The sequence below is a fragment of the Engystomops pustulosus genome, chromosome 5, assembly GCF_040894005.1.
Source record: "Engystomops pustulosus chromosome 5, aEngPut4.maternal, whole genome shotgun sequence".
In the NCBI taxonomy this organism is placed as follows: Eukaryota; Metazoa; Chordata; class Amphibia; order Anura; family Leptodactylidae; genus Engystomops; species Engystomops pustulosus.
Genome location: NC_092415.1, coordinates 84,208,345 through 84,225,301, shown reverse-complemented (window position 1 = coordinate 84,225,301; position 16,957 = coordinate 84,208,345). Strand labels below are relative to the sequence as shown.

The 16,957-nt window shown below is 41.0% G+C and overlaps 1 protein-coding gene across 3 annotated transcripts in view; it reads left to right on the top strand.

The window, feature by feature from the left end:
- Positions 1-8,328, top strand: part of F13A1 (coagulation factor XIII A chain) — a 98,824-nt gene extending 90,496 nt beyond the window's left edge. For all 3 annotated transcript variants that reach the window (XM_072152525.1, XM_072152524.1, XM_072152526.1), the window contains exons 14-15: positions 3,595-3,731; positions 8,157-8,328. In XM_072152525.1, coding sequence (XP_072008626.1) covers positions 3,595-3,731; positions 8,157-8,307 — 288 coding nt within the window. In that variant the 3' untranslated portion in view covers positions 8,308-8,328. The remainder of the gene's footprint in view (positions 1-3,594; positions 3,732-8,156) is intronic.
- The last annotated feature ends 8,629 nt before the right edge of the window (positions 8,329-16,957 follow it).

Genomic DNA, 16,957 nt, shown 5'->3' with positions numbered 1-16,957 from the left:
CATATTAGAGTTCGGGAAGCAATTTTTCCCTGCTTTGGGCCAATTGGCATCAGCCTTGCAGGGTTTTTGCCTTCTTCTGGATCAGGACAATATAATATATAGGTTAGACTTGATGGACTGATGTCTTTTTATAACCTCTTTTACTATACTTTGAATTATTTTTTTCAGACCTGCCTAAAACATGAAGATTGCCACAATCCAAAATTGACATTATCACCACCATCCACAATGTGGTCCAAAGATCATATTAATTATGGCCTTTCAAGCTTAAAACTGGCGGTGTTTTTTTTTTCCTCTCTGCGCCTCTTATGCCTGAATTTATGAAGTGTTGGCACCAAATATTGGTGTTTTCCAAAACACTCTATTTTTGGGTGCAAAATTTTGTTGCCACTTACAAATCCAACAGTTTTCTTGCGGTTCTATTCTTCCAACACATTTTTTGTCACAATTTGTGCTGCAAAAAGAGAGCAGCTAAAAGCTGGTCTACAGAGTTCTAAACCCTTTAGTCCGTGCGTCAATTTATTAAAGAGGAATTCCCATTTGGGCATTCACATTTAATTAAATTCATTTGCCATATGTAAACATTTCTTCAATTGGATGTTATTAAAAAAAATGTTCCTGTGTGAAGATATTTTCTCATAAATGTAGCCTTGCTGTCCCTTAGAAATGAGAGAGCTTCCTCCGATATGACCGCCCCACACCCTGGCTGCGGTGGCCAGACATGCGCTATTGAGTCCTGCCACAGAATGGCTGTGAGATACAGTTAGGGCCAGAAATATTTGGACAGTGTCACAAGTTTTTTTATTTTTGCTGTTTACAAAAACATGTTCAGAAATACAATTATATATATAATATGAGCTGAAAGTGCACACTCCCATCTGCAATATGAGAGTTTCCACATCCAAATTGGATAAAGGGTTTAGGAATCATAGCTCTGTAATGCATAGCCTCCTCTTTTTCAAGGGACCAAAAGTAATTGGACAATGGACTCTAAGGGCTGCAATTAACTCTGAAGGCGTCTCCCTCGTTAACCTGTAATCAATGAAGTAGTTAAAAGGTCTGGCGTTGATTCCAGGTGTGTGGTTTTGCATTTGGAAGCTGTTGCTGTGACCAGACAACATGCGGTCAAAGGAACTCTCAATTGAGGTGAAGCAGAACATCCTGAGGCTGAAAAAAAATTAAAAATCCATCAGAGAGATAGCAGACATGCTTGGAGTAGCAAAATCAACAGTCAGGTACATTCTGAGAAAAAAGGAATTGACTGCTGAGCTTGGGAACTCAAAAAGGCCTGGGCGTCCACGGATGACAACAGTGGTGGATGTTCGCCGCATTTTTTTTTTGGTGAAGAAGAACCCGTTCACAACATCAACTGAGTCCAGAACACTCTCAGTGAAGTAGGTGTATTTGTCTCTAAGTCAACAGTAAAGAGAAGACTCCATGAAAGTAAATACAGAGGGTTCACATCTAGATGCCTTAAGTTAAATTTGCCGAAAAACACCTCAAGAAGCCAGCTCAGTTCTGGAAAAGTATTCTATGGACAGATGAGACAAAGATCAACCTGTACCAGAATGATGGGAAGAAAAAAGTTTGGAGAAGAAAGGGAACGGCACATGATCCAAGGCACACCACATCCTCTGTAAAACATGGTGGAGGCAACGTGATGGCATGGGCATACATGGCTTTCAATGGCACTGGGTCACTTGTGTTTATTGATGACATAACAGCAGACAAGAGTAGCCGGATGAATTCTGAAGTGTACCGGGATATACTTTCAGCCCAGATTCAGCCAAATGCTGCAAAGTTGATCGGACGGCGCTTCATAGTACAGATGGACAATGACCCCAAGCATACAGCCAAAGCTACCCAGGAGTTCATGAGTGCAAAAAAGTGGAACATTCTGCAATGGCCAAGTCAATCACCAGATCTTAACCCAATTGAGCATGCATTTCACTTGCTCAAATCCAGACTTAAGACGGAAAGACCCACAAACAAACAAGACCTGAAGGGTGCGGCTGTAAAGGCCTGGCAAACCCAGCATTTGTTGATGTCCATGCATTCCAGACTTAAAGAGAACCCGTCATGCAAAATAACCCTCCTGAACTAAATATATTTTCATAAACTGCCATTAGAGAGCATTGCCTCTATCCCTTTATTGTCCCTCTACATGCCTGTAAACCTAAGCAATGAGGTCCTAAAGCTGTATGCAAATGACCTGTGAAATGTCCAATGAAGCATTAGCATATTCAAGCTGTCCACTCTATTCATGAGTGGGAGGTACAGCCACACCCCCAGTGCATGACTGACAGCCTGTATAATGATGTGAGGCTGTATAATGATGTGCTTCCTGGTGCTGGTGGCCACACCCCCTGCAGCCTGTGTGTGCATGTGTGTGTGTGTTTAGGAGAGATACAACAGCTCCAGGCAGCCATGTTACAGCAGAACATGTCAGATTCATGTGTAGCTGATGTCTGTGTCTCTCACCTGTATATTAGGAGGATGCAGCATGTCAGCAGATACAGCACAGACACTAGCCATGCTTTACTATACATTACACACAGACATGAGCAGGGGGAGGAGAGGGGAGGGGTAACAGGGGTGACATCACTGCCTCTGACCATGTGACCAGCCTCATTTACATGATAAAAAATAGATGATTTTACAATGAATAATGTATGAAATAACTAGATAAAGGCTGGGATGGATCCTTGTGAGCTGCTCCAACAGGTAGAGGTGACAGGACTAGTGACACAGACCTGATGACAGGTGTCCTTTAAGGCAGTGATTGCCTCCAAAGGATTCACAACTAAATATTGAAAATAAAAATATTTTGTTTGGGTTATGTTTATTTGTCCAATTACTTTTGAGCTTCTAAAATGTGGAGTAAAGAAATGTGTACAATTCCTACATTTTCTATCAGATATTTTTGTTCAACCCTTCAAATTAAACGTTACAATCTGCACTTGAATTCTGTTGTAGAGGTTTCATTTCAAATCCAATGTGGTGGCATGCAGAGACCAACTCGCGAAAATTGTGTCACTGTCCAAATATTTCTGGCTCTAACTGTATGCAGTAACTCCTGGACATTTCATATACAAAAACCTTTTGTTTCTTTGTGCAATCACTCCAGCAGAGGTGGTTGTATCCAAAGACACAGTCTTATTTCTAAGGGACCATATCACTACATTTATGAAAAATTATTTTCACACAGGTAAAAAAATTTTTTAATAATATCTAATTGAAGAAATGTTTATATATGGCAGATTAATTAAACTGAATGTGAATACCTTGCGCTACAAACTTACATCCCACTGAAAAATATAGCGCCAATCTGCGCCATAAATAATAAATGCCACTCTGAGAGTTTTTTTGGGTATCATCATTTGGGAGTGTCTTTTCATTACAAATTCACAATCAAAAAAGGGTTAGATAATAAATAAGGTGAAGATATTTTTTTTTACTAATATATTTTTTAATGCATTAAGTTACTAATGTTATAATAATGTATTAATGACATTGGTAACATGGTTTTATTTTTTACTGAATTATATAAAATGCTGTAAAAGTAACATTGTTCTGCCATTACATACATTTTAGACAACTGGAGAGAAGATGGTTGGGAAAGAAATGAGAGTGGTTTTAGAGTTTACTAATCCATTGAAGAAAAAACTCCAAAATGTTGTCTTGCGTATTGGAGGTCCAGGCCTTATGAAAACCAAAACTCAGATTTACAGGTAAGTGATATACTCATGATGTAACACACATTTTTTGAACTCAGTGTTTTACACCAACAGAACCTGCAAGTTTACAGGTTACGTCGTAGATACCTAGGTAAATTTATCATAAGGCAGCCACCTTGAAACAGGATTAAGAGCCTTGCTGCACATGAGATGTATCATAGTGGCTTAGACTGCCTGATAGAACTGGTTTATGAGGTGTTGTGATTTTGTAACTTTTTCTAAAAAGTTGTATTTTTTTTGTGTAACCCATGCTAATGTGATTGCAATTCCTAATGGGAACTGGAAGATTTTGGCACAAATTTTTGCGTCATATTAGGCACAATACAATTGCAAATCAAAACCCAGGCAGGCAAAATACAGAAACAAATAAGATGCAAACCAAGTGTATTGGTATGGGGCAAATACACACACGGCATTCATTAATTTTGGCACAGGACCCATGTTTTTGATGCATTGTGTGGTAATTTACACTGAGATGTTAGATTGTGGGGAAAGGGGTTAATAAATTGGTGCACAACTGCCAATGGTCTGAACTAACTCGACATTCATGAAGGTGAAATAGAACTCGGTAATCCAGCTTTTTGTAGCTTTATCTGTGTGCCAAAAAAGCTAATTTAAAAAGGCGTGCCGGAAAAGCAGTGATTCATTAAACTGAACGACAATGAATTAGGTGCTTTCTAGGTTACATCCATAGGAATTAGGTGACTTTTTTAACCAGAGGTCTTTTATAAGCTTAGAACCCCTGTAAGTTTCCAAGTTCTCTCTTTGGTAAAGCTTTAGACACTTTCAATAGAAGAAGCATAAGATAGTAAGATATTTAAATAATAATCCCACTTGTGACTAGGTATTCGAGATGATAAATAACATCTGCCTTGTAATGGCTCAGCACATAATTTGGAAGTATTCATCACTATGTTTTTTTCCAGGAAGAACATTTTTTCATATAACTAAAATCTTTTTATGAAAAAAAGATTAAATATTTTATTATGTCTTTCTTTATATTTATCTTAACTTGACATTTTTTGACTTATTTCTCCTTTATGTTCCCCTTCTTTGCTATTAGTATATTTTTATTATGTTACTACCTAAACAAGCAGTTTTGAAATAGAATACCTTCTGATATGGACCTACAAAATAACTTCTGTTGATGGTTTACTTGTAAGAGAAATCCATTTTGAACTAAAGGGGTTGTCCACTTTATGCACATTACAGCAAATAATTATTATTGTTTGTGTAATGAAAAATTATTTAATTTTTCAATATACTTTCTGTAAAAATTCCTCACAGTTTTTTATAACTCTGGTTGATGTATTTCTATAGGAAGCTTCATCGTTTACTGTCCATGGTCATGTGATGTAACATAGGTGCACCTGTGTGACATCACATGACCATGGAACAATGTTTATTTATAGAAAATAAATGATGACGCTTCCTGTTGAATAACAGCAAGAGGACATCAAGCAGAGATCTTGGAACCTGTGAAGAATTGATACAGGAAATATATTGAAAAATATGATAACTTATTATTACTCAAAGAATATCAATTATTTACTGGAATGTGCTTAAAGTGGATAACCCCTTTAATGTATAAAACCCCCTTCAAAATAGTTCAAGAAAGCTACTGTAGTTCTTGCAAAACAGTGTTTCAGAAATATAGACCTTCTGAAAGGAAGCAGGTTTAGAAAATTTTTTAAAATGTAGCAACTACCTCCAATTTTCACATTCTCTGCTGCCCTGCCTCTTACAATGATCTTTTTCTATTACTGGACTGGAAAGATTCATCTTCAGAGAGAAGGAGTTGAAGACAGGTTATTGTAAGCTTCTTTAGCTGGTTTCTTCTATGGTCGGACATCTGACATGCGCCTGGATGCCTGTCCTTCTGTTTGTATTCTGGTTTGTGCTCAGTTACCTCCTGCACCTGCATTTTTGCCCTTTTACAGTGCCTGTCTTGAATGTCCTTGCTATGGCCTGTGTTTCGATTTCTGTGACTTGTCTCAGTAAATGTTTTGGCACTCTCTTATATTACCGTATATACTCTAGTATAAGCCGACCCCTAGTATAAGCCGAGACCCCTAATTTTAACACAAAAAACTGGAAAAACCTATTGACTCAAGTATAATCTGAGGGTGGGCAATGCATTGGTCACAGCCTCCCCAGTATATAGCCAGCCCCTGTAGTATATAGCCAGCCAGCCTCTGAAGTATATAGCCTACCAGCCACCTGTAGTGTATAGCCAGCCATCGCCCTCTAGTTTATAGCCTGCCAGCCCCCTCTAGTATATAGCCTGCCAGCCCCTGTAGTATATAGCCTGCCACCCCCTGTAGTATATAGCCTGCCAGCCCCTGTAGTATATAGCCTGCCTTCCAGGGCCGGCTCCAGGTTTCAGTGGGCCCCTGGGCGACAGAGCCTCAGTGGGCCCCTTAGCAGTAAAATGTGGTGGCATTAAAAACACGCAGAATCTTAAGATACAAATATTAATATACAGCTACCCCCCCCCCCACTGCTTCATTACACAGCACTCCAGGCTTTATTTATTAATTAATATACACCCTCCAGGCTCCATTAATTAATATACACCCTCTAGGCTCCATTAATTAATATATACCCCCCAGGCTTCGTTAATTAATTAATATATACCCCCCTCCCCCAGGCTCCATGAATTAATTAATATATACCCCCCAGGCTACATTCATTGATATATATCACCCAGGCTCCATGAATTAATTAATATACACCCCCAGGCTCCATGAATTAATTAATATACACCCCCAGGATCCATTCATTAATATATACCCCCCAGGCTCAATTTATTAATTAATATATACCCCCCAGGATCCATTCATTAATATACACCCCTCAGGCTCCATTCATTAATATATACCCCCAGGCTCCATTCATTAATTAATATATACCCCCCAGGCTCCATTCATTAATATATACCCCCAGGCTCCATTCATTAATTAATATATACCCCCCAGGCTCCATTCATTGATATATACCCCCCAGACTCCATTCATTAATTAATATACACCCCCTTTAGGCTCCATTAATTAATATATACCCCCCGGGATCCTTTAATTAATTAATATACACTCCCCAGGCTCCATTAACTAATTAAATACACATTATTAGTGGCTAGGAAAAAAAAATAAACACTAACTTACCTCAAGGGCTGCATGCGATTTCTTCTTCATCTCTTCTGGGGCTTGCCGCTCTTCTGCTACATCTTCAGCACAGCGTCTACTGTGCAGCACCAGGGACGCTGGCGGCGTGAAGTCATCACGTCCAGCGTCCTGCACAGCAATAGGCCCTGTGCAGCAGAAATACATCGGCGACGCCGATGCAATTATTTTCTGCGGGGGTCCGCTTGCGGTGCCGCCTCCTGTCAGCTGCGCCGGCAGTGTGAATGAGGCGCATCTCTCAATTACATCGGCAATAAGCATGCCGACGTAATTGAGTGTTCTTATCTTACCAATGTGTGATGTGGGCCCCTCTGAGACCTCTGGGGCCCCGACACCTGCCCGGGTAAGCCGGGTGCTGGCGCCTGCCATGCTGCCTTCGCCCCGTAGTATATAGTCTGCCTGCCCCCTGTAGTATATGGTCTGCAGCCCCTGCCCCCAATATAATTCCTGTAGGAAAAAAGCAAACAGTGTTCTTACCTTCCAACACCCAACAGAAGGCCCCCTTTACAGCGATGCTCCGGCATCGGCTCCATGTCCCCTTGCTGTCTGTCACTAGGATGCCGGCACACATAGTAGAATGTCAGCAAGTGGCTGGCGTCACTATCCCTGCAACGGACAGATGGGGACACGGAGCCGATGCCGGAGCATCACTGTATAGAAGAGGACCTACCATGGGGCGTCGGAAGGTGAGTACACTGTTTGTTTGTTTTCTTGACTTGAGTATAAGCCGAGGTGAGGTTTTTCAGCACATTTTTTGTCCTGAAAAACTCGGCTTATACTCGAGTATATACTGTACTCCATATCTGCATTACCTGAGCCCTTGGTGCCATGCACCAGTGTTACCTGCCCTGTTTGAGTCACCAACATTGTAACTATTCCCAGAAGAAGCATAAAAGCACTTTCATGTAGCACAATCTAGATTCCTATGAGTGTTAAAAGGTGAAACCATGGGATCACTTGGCTAATGTCCTCAGAAGTAGCAATAATGTAACCAATTAGTTAACACAATGGTAAAGGGATTTAATATATCGGTCTACAATAGAATTACATTGTGATTTGCACATTTATAAAAGGTTACAGTTTCCATGTTCTTCTACGACTAGTACAACAAAAAGGGCCTTTGCAAAGGGCCTTGGCTTTTTGAAGTAAATATGTGTATAATATTGACTTGTAGAAAAAATGTCCTTAAAACTAAAAATACACTAACAAATTTAATTTTTACCTTCTATTCTTTCAGAGAAGTTCTTGCAAATGCAAACGTGGCTTGGGAGGAGACATGTATTCCACTAGTGGCCGGCACTAGAAAACTGATTGCAACCCTTGATTCGGAGACTCTGCGGCATGTGTATGGAGAGATGGATTTAGAGATCTTACCTGGAGACAATTAGTAAATACGTTTTGTATCCTCAGGTGTAATTCCATTCCATCTACTTACCAAAATGGAAGTGAAGAAACAGCAGCAATGAAAGCTGACTCACTCCAAGATTTATACAAAAGTAGGATTTAAGCAGTCTTGTACTAAAACAAGGGTCAAATGTAAACTGTAGATTTTATACTACCATCATGTTATTCCAAGTTCAATTATTTACCATTTGACTTCATACCCATAGCAATTATTTCTTGCCCATAATGCTGATATTTTGCATGCCTAGATTCTAATTAGAACTCTACAGATAAAGCATTTCATTTATTTACCTTCTTCTCTAGTGCACTTCCATTTTGAAATGAAATGTATAGACAAGCCTAATCTTCTATATAGGAATAAAAAGGTTCACAGTTTTTTTAATGCACACAAAAGCATAAATATGAAAAGTTCACTTTAAACATATGGAAGTGAAAGAAAGGTCAGATATATTTCAAAGCATATAAATGCAGGTAATTATACTGGGTATAAACTGTGTGTTGTGAGCCACAAGTCACTAGGTACCCATTCCATAAGCAAATACCAGACTGGTGTATATGACATAGCATCATTTACTCTAATAGATCATATTAAAAGTAGTTCAGGCAGAAGTCTGGGGCCTATGGATTCTATGTGTCTCATAGTAACATATACCACCAAGTTTGATACTGTCATGTAGAGTTATCCAGTGCTGAAACTTCATACAAATATGCTTAACACACATTCCAGGACCTTTGAAGGACCTACAGCTCCCTATACTGCAGGACTGAAATCTCACAGAGGGGACAACCCCCTTCTTTTCCAATGGTTCTAGTACTGTATTTAGGCAGTAAATATCAAAACATTAAAAAAATACTTGTGGTGGACCCACAATTTGCATAAAGCCCAGGGACCATAGCAGTCCAGATCATTTATAGTGGAGATTAATCCACACAGTAACAATAAACAAGAAATACCATTCAAATGGATATGCACCAAATACAATGAAGAACAGCAGAAAAGTGCAGTTAAAATTAATTCTCTAATAATTAATTTTTTAAAAAACACTTTATTTTGACACATAGAAAGCAAATTGTTATACCAAATACAGCTCACAAATACAAAAAATCAGTATCATCTGGACTACTCAAATAACCTGGTCTGACTAACTGTATAGAAGATTATTGGGTATGCGCTCTACAGTCACAGACACACATATTCCTGTACAGCCTATAATATACCCTATAATCCCTTATACAATTATGTTATATCAAAAAGGAGACAAAGTAATAGATGGATGGGTAACATGCAAAGGGGTGGGGGGCAAGGGGATTTGCTTGTTGGCTAGCTTAACCCTAGTTCCCCAAATCCCCAAATATCATACGCCTTTCAAAGGACAGTCCCAGAGACTAACCCTGATACCTATACAGCCCACACATCCCTTAAAGGGGTATTCTCATTTGGGCATTCACATTTAATTTTATTAATCTGGCATGTATAAACATTTCTTCAATTAGATGTTAAAAATTTACCTGTGGGAAGTTAATTTCTCATAAATGTAGTTGTCACGGGTGCCCCCGCAATCCACGTCTTGGATCGGTGGCACACCCGTGACCCTCTCTGTGGCGTGGCGCCTTCCGGCCTTAACCCACCTCTCCACGCTCCTGCTCCCATCTGGTCTAGGCCGGGTGCGCGCTCCTGCTCCCACTCCCTCGGGCACATGTCGGCTCCCGAAGATTTAAAGGGCCAATGCATCACTGATTGGAGCTGGCACTTCCGGGTTCCTTTTAAAGGCCGGCTGTTCCCATGATTCTCTGCCAGATCTTTGCTCTCATTGCCATTGAGAAAGCTTCCCTGCGTTCCTTGCTGTGTTCCTTGCTGTGTTCCTGTTTCTCGTTGATCTCCTGTTGGGACCTCTGACCTTGACCTTTGACCTCTGCATCTCTGCTGCCTGCCCTGACTGCCTGTTTGTGCCTGACCTGAGCCTGGACTCCGATTCTGTACCGCGACCTTGACTGCCACCGTGGGCTAGTCGCACCTGTGGAATGACCTGTTGGCACCCTACTACAGCAAAACCATCCCACTTTGCAGCGGGCTCTGGTGAAGACCAGGTACCACTTGGACTTCGGTCCCAGGTGTCGGCTAGTACCATCTCCTGCAGTGGTCCGGGGGGTCCACCCCGAACCCTGACTGTAGTCTTATGGTCCCTTAGAAAAAAGACTGTGTCCTTGGATATGGCCACCTCTGCTAGAGTGATTTCACAAAGAAACAAAAGGTTTTTGTATATGAAATGTCCGGGGGTTACTGCAGGTCTCACATCCGTCCTGTGGTAATGATTGCTGAATCCAGGAGGTCAGGCAGGACGCAATAGCGCATGTCAGGCCACTGCTGCCAAAATGTGAGGTCATATCCAAGGAAGCCATCTTGTTTCGAAGGGACAACATGGCTACATTTATGAGAAATTATCTTCACACAGGAACATTTTTAACATCCAATTGAAGAAATGTTTACATATGGCAAATGAATTCAATTAAATCTGAGTGCCCAGATGGGAATACCCCTTTAAGCATTTCAACTTTATTTGGTGTCTCATCAGAGGGAAGCTGGTGTTTGAAGCATATAAGCTCTGACATCTAACAGTATAGGATGCAGGAGCTAGTGTTCATGAGATAGAGAACACTAACAAATGTGAGACCCTTGGTGGGCCAAGTACCCCCAGGGCTCCCAGGGGAGCCAGGAGTGTTCAAATTGGTAGGGAGCATGCAACCAGCAAGTCAATATAGTGTTTTTAAGAAATTAATTATTAAAGAATTCATTTGCATTCAACTGCACTTTCCTGATGTTCTAAATCCGTTCCTAAACAGTGGATTTGGAATAACTTTCTTTCTACAGTTTCCCCACCAACCTGTTTGCATGAATTAATATGAAACTTTGCTTTGAACTCTATGTAACTTTTTAAATACTGATTATAAAGCATATTTCAATACAATACATGTTTGTGTCTATTACTTTTCCTGGATATTTTTGCTCTGCATAGTTATTTCAGATACAAGCTGTGGGACATATTGCAACCTCTGGATCATATGTGTAAGGAGTTCAGCTTGTGATCAATTAAAAAGTTTTATTGTCAGGCGTTATTGGAATCAATATACATGCTTAATATAATGATTATCCATTAGCATGTTTACTATGCTGTTTTTATTTCCCCATAGAGTTAACTGGAGAGTGACTGCATGTGCAGTCACAATCCACCTATAGGGGTATCCAAACCTGCTGTTGTATGAATAGTGTGTATTCTCAATGTTCTCCAATTAGATATTATGGCATTGCCAGGGGAAAGTCCTTAAGAGGCTGTCATTAGAAAATTTCAGGGTGCTGTAATTATTCATATCTGGCTATATTTATTAGGTAATGTACAGAGATTGATCATGCATAATGAATAATAGGATTATGTTATGCATTATCAATAGTATTATTGATTAATATTTACACACATATTTGGTTAATATTTACATTACAATGTCGTGCTCTGGTTATTGCACCCTGATAAATGATTGAAATGTTAGCTGAGGCATTTTTGTGCTGCAGCAAGGATATGGTACTATACATCACATTCAAAACTAGGCTTTTGTTTATGGTTATATTTTGTCAGTTATTGGCTTTAATGAAGAAGAACTAGAGAAGACATCTACCAAATGAGAAAAAGCTAGAAAAAAGATTGTCACTGTGAGCTTTCTTTTCCATTGAAGAGAAACATTGCATGCCAATTAGAAATGGCAAAAACTAGAAATATAACTAAAATGAATGGTGTGATGCCAATCTGCCTTATGTCTGCTGCAGTTTTATGTACATTAGCATTCTAAACAGCTGTCACATAATGGTAACTAGTCCAGGCTTCCCGCTCATTCTCCATGCAACACCAATAGTTAAACACACAGCATAACCATAAAATGACAGAGCGGTATGTTTTTATTTACCTAAATATCATTGATAGTTCTATGTTTGTTCTTTCTTTTTAATGATATATTGAGGCTTATCTAGGCTACATGTTCAGCATGCAAAGGCACTGCAATGAGCCAGAGCAGGAAGATGTCACTGCAGAAGTAGACCATAATAAAGATGAATGAGGCTGAAGTTTACAGAGGGATAACTTCCATTTATAATCAGCACAAAGAAGAGCTATCTCAGTTTTCAATCTTATGAAGTTGGGTACTGTAATCCTGAGACCAAAAGCAATTCAGACTGGTGAACAGGTGAAAAGGTGTTGGGTCCCTAAGATAGCTGGGCCCCCCGCTGCTTCATGAGTGGTGCATGGCAAAGTACACTTACCTTAATTCATAGAGATATTCATCATACATTATTACAACCATCGAACCCTTTCATTTGTATAATGATATGGGTAAATTATTTCACAGACTCCCCAGTTTACCTTTAGATTGTAGATGCACAAGGTGAATGAGATGGTACCTAGGCGCAGGGTAGGGTGGGGTGTCCATGATTTAGGAATTAATGAATGATTATCATTAGTGAAAGGCGTATTCCCACAAAGACAAGATTCTTAAATACACTCAGGATAACAAAATAACACGTTCTCTAATTCAATGTTATAAACAAAAATACATCATTGCACATATATAGTTCCAACCTGTCTCTAGGCTATCAGTCCTGGTGTTTACAGTTTTCGTTTCCCCGGGATTCAACCATAAATTTTGTGTCGATGGTCGGGCAGGACAGATTCTTCTCATGAATAGTTTCTCCTCTAAGCCTCCTGCCCCTCCCAACTCCATTACAAGACAAACTCACACACAAACACTTCCTGCCGGCAAGCAGTGGTCAGAGTTTACTCTACAAGCTACAGATAAAAAAGATTTTTATCCAGGGGAAGGAGGCACTTTGTGTGTGTTATAGCTGAGATGTAGCAGTGCTGAGAGTGTGTCGTTGTGTGTTATGTCAATCTCATGGATCTCATAATTTATCATGACTCTGATTTCTCATCTCTCTTTTTCTATGTGTCAGATGCTTTTATGAATGGTCAGAAGCTAAATAAAAGTGAATATAAACCCTGATAATCTAACCACTTTGTTAGCATACAGCATCTCACAGCACAGTTGAATCATGAAGTGTCTGCTTAGAGAGTCCCGGCCCTGCAAACATCACTAAGGGATTAAAATCAGAGAACTTTCTTTCATCTGCAAACCCCTTTAATATTTGCATATACTTGCTGGGTGTTCTGTGTGTCTGTGATAGTGGTGCACTGACACTCTGTCTCTGGTCACTCACTGTGTGTCCTAGAAGATGAGCTGAGGCTTAGGAGACCTGTGGTCAGAGCATGCGCTTTGAGGTCTATCTGGTGAGAGAGCTGGATTCCAAGAGCACTGGATTCCAAGCACTTGCCCCTTCCTGTCCAGGGTTTTTGTTACTACTTGGTAAGGTGGTGCTCACTCTCCAATCAAACTCCAGCTTACAGATTGGAACTTCACTGGATAACAATATTAAAAACAGATTTAACCCTTGCCTGTCCAGGCAGTATCTCCAACTGCTATTTACCTCTAGATAGTTGTATAATCCTTGCAGGTTGTGCAGGCTCACCTACTGGAGCTTATTCGCAAACACTCCATTGCCTGCACATTGGCAGGGGTGTTGCCCATGTCTCAATGTTATCACCAGGCTTCCTGTCACATCCTCAGCTATGAATCTTAAGTGGTTCTAAATATATATGTTATGGATCAGCATTTAGTGCTTTCATCATGTTCTTTAAGCTACAGTACTTTGCAGAAGTCTATTCTTATTTTGTTCTTTTGTTATTCGTGCTCTATGCCAAATATTGAGCATTATGTGTATTTATTTTCTTACAATTTGCTTGTTGTTACACCATTTTTTATCATGACCTGTGAAACTCTCCTTCCAATAAATTTTCTTGGGACACCAAGTGCATACAAGATCTTGGTATGTTCCACCCCCGAACAATAAGAACGCAGAAAAAAAAATCTTAATATAAAGCTCTTCCATTTCTTCTTTACAAATGAACTGCTTATGTGATAAATTGGTAGACAGTTTTGAAGTTTGGAAACGCATGTATTATTCTAAAGAGCAATCCTATAATAACACTTTTCTCAATATGTTGTTATTTGATCATAAGAAAAATTGTTACAAGAAATCATTATTTCATTTCATGAAAGTTTCACTGCGGCACAAGTTTATTAAACCTGCAGTTTTCTTTCCATCAATAGAATTTAACAGAAAATATTTTCTGAGTGGAAATTATTACATAAAATGGTTTACTAAAGCGTAGCTTTCACTAAAGGGGTTATCTGGGTTTTAAAAATTACTGAGGGCAGGGCTGGGGAGGGCTATTTAAAAATAATAAACATCCACTTACCTCCTCCGGCGCCAGCGATGTCCCGTACCGCTGTCCCTTCGATCCGTGCCCCTGTTTGTTTACAGGGGCACAGAAGACGCACACAGGAAGCTTCCGGTCCGTGATGTGGCTGGATCCTCATATCCGTCCCTATCTCTCAGCATTGTATGCGCTGGGAGATGGTGTCCGATGGGAGCTTCCGGCCGGCCAGAAGCTCCCTTTGCACCCTTGTAATGAAACCGGCGCCCAGAGAAGACCGGCCGCGGCGCCGGACGAGGTAAGTACATGTTTATTATTTTTAAATAGCCCTCCCCAGCCCTGCCCTCAGTCATTTTTAAAACCCCGATAACCCCTTTAAATGTCCATATCTGTATTAATCTGATCTACTTTTGATTCTGTTAACCTTGCTCTGGTTCCTTAAAATTAAGGGATTTTCTGACGGCTAACAATGGTCAACATTTATCAAAAACAGTGCATTATGTGCAGTTTGCCTGTGTCATGTGCAGAGTGCGCCAGATTAATGAATTCTGGTGCATGGTCTTCATGAATCTGACGCCCCCTGCTCTACTTTGACAGATTGCACCATTTCTTTTAGTGCATTGTGTTCCTGATGCAGAATTGTGGCGCACGATCTGAATAAGCACTACCACGCCACTTTTGCTGCAAATTTTTTTGTCTTGTCGGTCACAATGCAACTGGCGCAGACATTAGACTTTATAAATACATGTGTAAGCAGTTTGCACATTTTTTCTAGTCAAACAGCAAACTGGGGCAAACATCTGGGCCGATAAGTTTCAATTTTGCAATGTTCTGGTATCCTATTATGGGGGTCATTTACTAAGAGCCCGATTCGCGTTTTCCCGACGTGTTACCCGAATATTTCCGATTTGCGCCGATTTCCCCTGAATTGCCCTGGGATTTTGGCGCACGTGATCAGATTGTGGCGCATCGGCGCTGGCATGCACGCGATGGAAATCGGGGGCGTTGACGAACAAAAAACCTGATGGATTCGGAAAAACCGCCGCATTTAAAAAAAAAAAAATGTGTCGCGAAAATTGCACTTACCTTTACTCAGCCTGGCCCGGTGTATTCCAGTGCGTTCCGATGCTCTTCAGCGCAGCAGCGCCACCTGGTGGACGGCGGAGGAATTACCTTAATAAATCCCGGCTGGACCCGAATCCAGCAAGAGAACGCGCCGCTGGATCGTGAATGGACCAGGTAAGTAAATCTGTCCCTATGTGTCTTAATTCGGCTACTGAGGTCACAAATATTTACATTTATCATTGATGCTACAATAAGACTTTGTATACAAAAATGAGCAATCAGCAAACATGAAGGATTTCCATCATTATATCACACTGTTTGAAATAATTAATGAAAGCTAGCCTAATGAATTCCTACTATACACTATACTTAACGGAAATCTATCATCAAATTCAAGTATGATAAACCAGGGGCACTCATAGATCGAGGCACCGTGACCAGAGGTCGCACTAACATTTTTCCAGAAGGGTAAAAATACTCCTCTCACCATTTTTGAGGAGTATTTTTACCCGAGGAGGAGTATGAAAATTTCGGTAATACACATAGCACACTCACACAACACACACACTCAAAACTCACAGCACACACTCCCCACTCACAGCACACACTCACAGCACTGCACACACTCACGGCACACAACACAACAACGCACACACTCCCCACTCACAGCACACACTCACAGCACACACTCCCCACTCACAGCACACACTCACAGCACACACTCACAGCACACAACAGCGCACACACTTCCCACTCACAGCAGAGCACACACTCACACTGCACACACTCACAGCACTGCACACACTACACTCACAGCACACAATTCCGCACACACTCCCCTCTCACAGCACACACCACAACACCGCACACACCACAACACCGCACACACCACAACACCGCACACAACACACACTCACAGCACACACTCTGCACACACTCACAGCACTGCACACACTACACTCACAAGACACAACACAACACATAACACACACTCACACTGCACAGCACACACTACACTCACCCGGCACTGCTCTTAGGCCCCGTTGATCACAAACGCAGGCAGCTGCGGGCAGGTAGAGATGGAGCAGGACGGGGAGCAGCAGCTTCGTGGCCCACATGCAGTGGCGTAACTAGAAGAGGCTGGGCCCCATGACAAACATCTGCATGGGGCCCCCCTTCCCCTTAGGGCGACGTGTGCGCCGTCGTGTGCACGACGGGCACACGTCAGCACGCGGGACAGGAGGAGGGGGTGAGC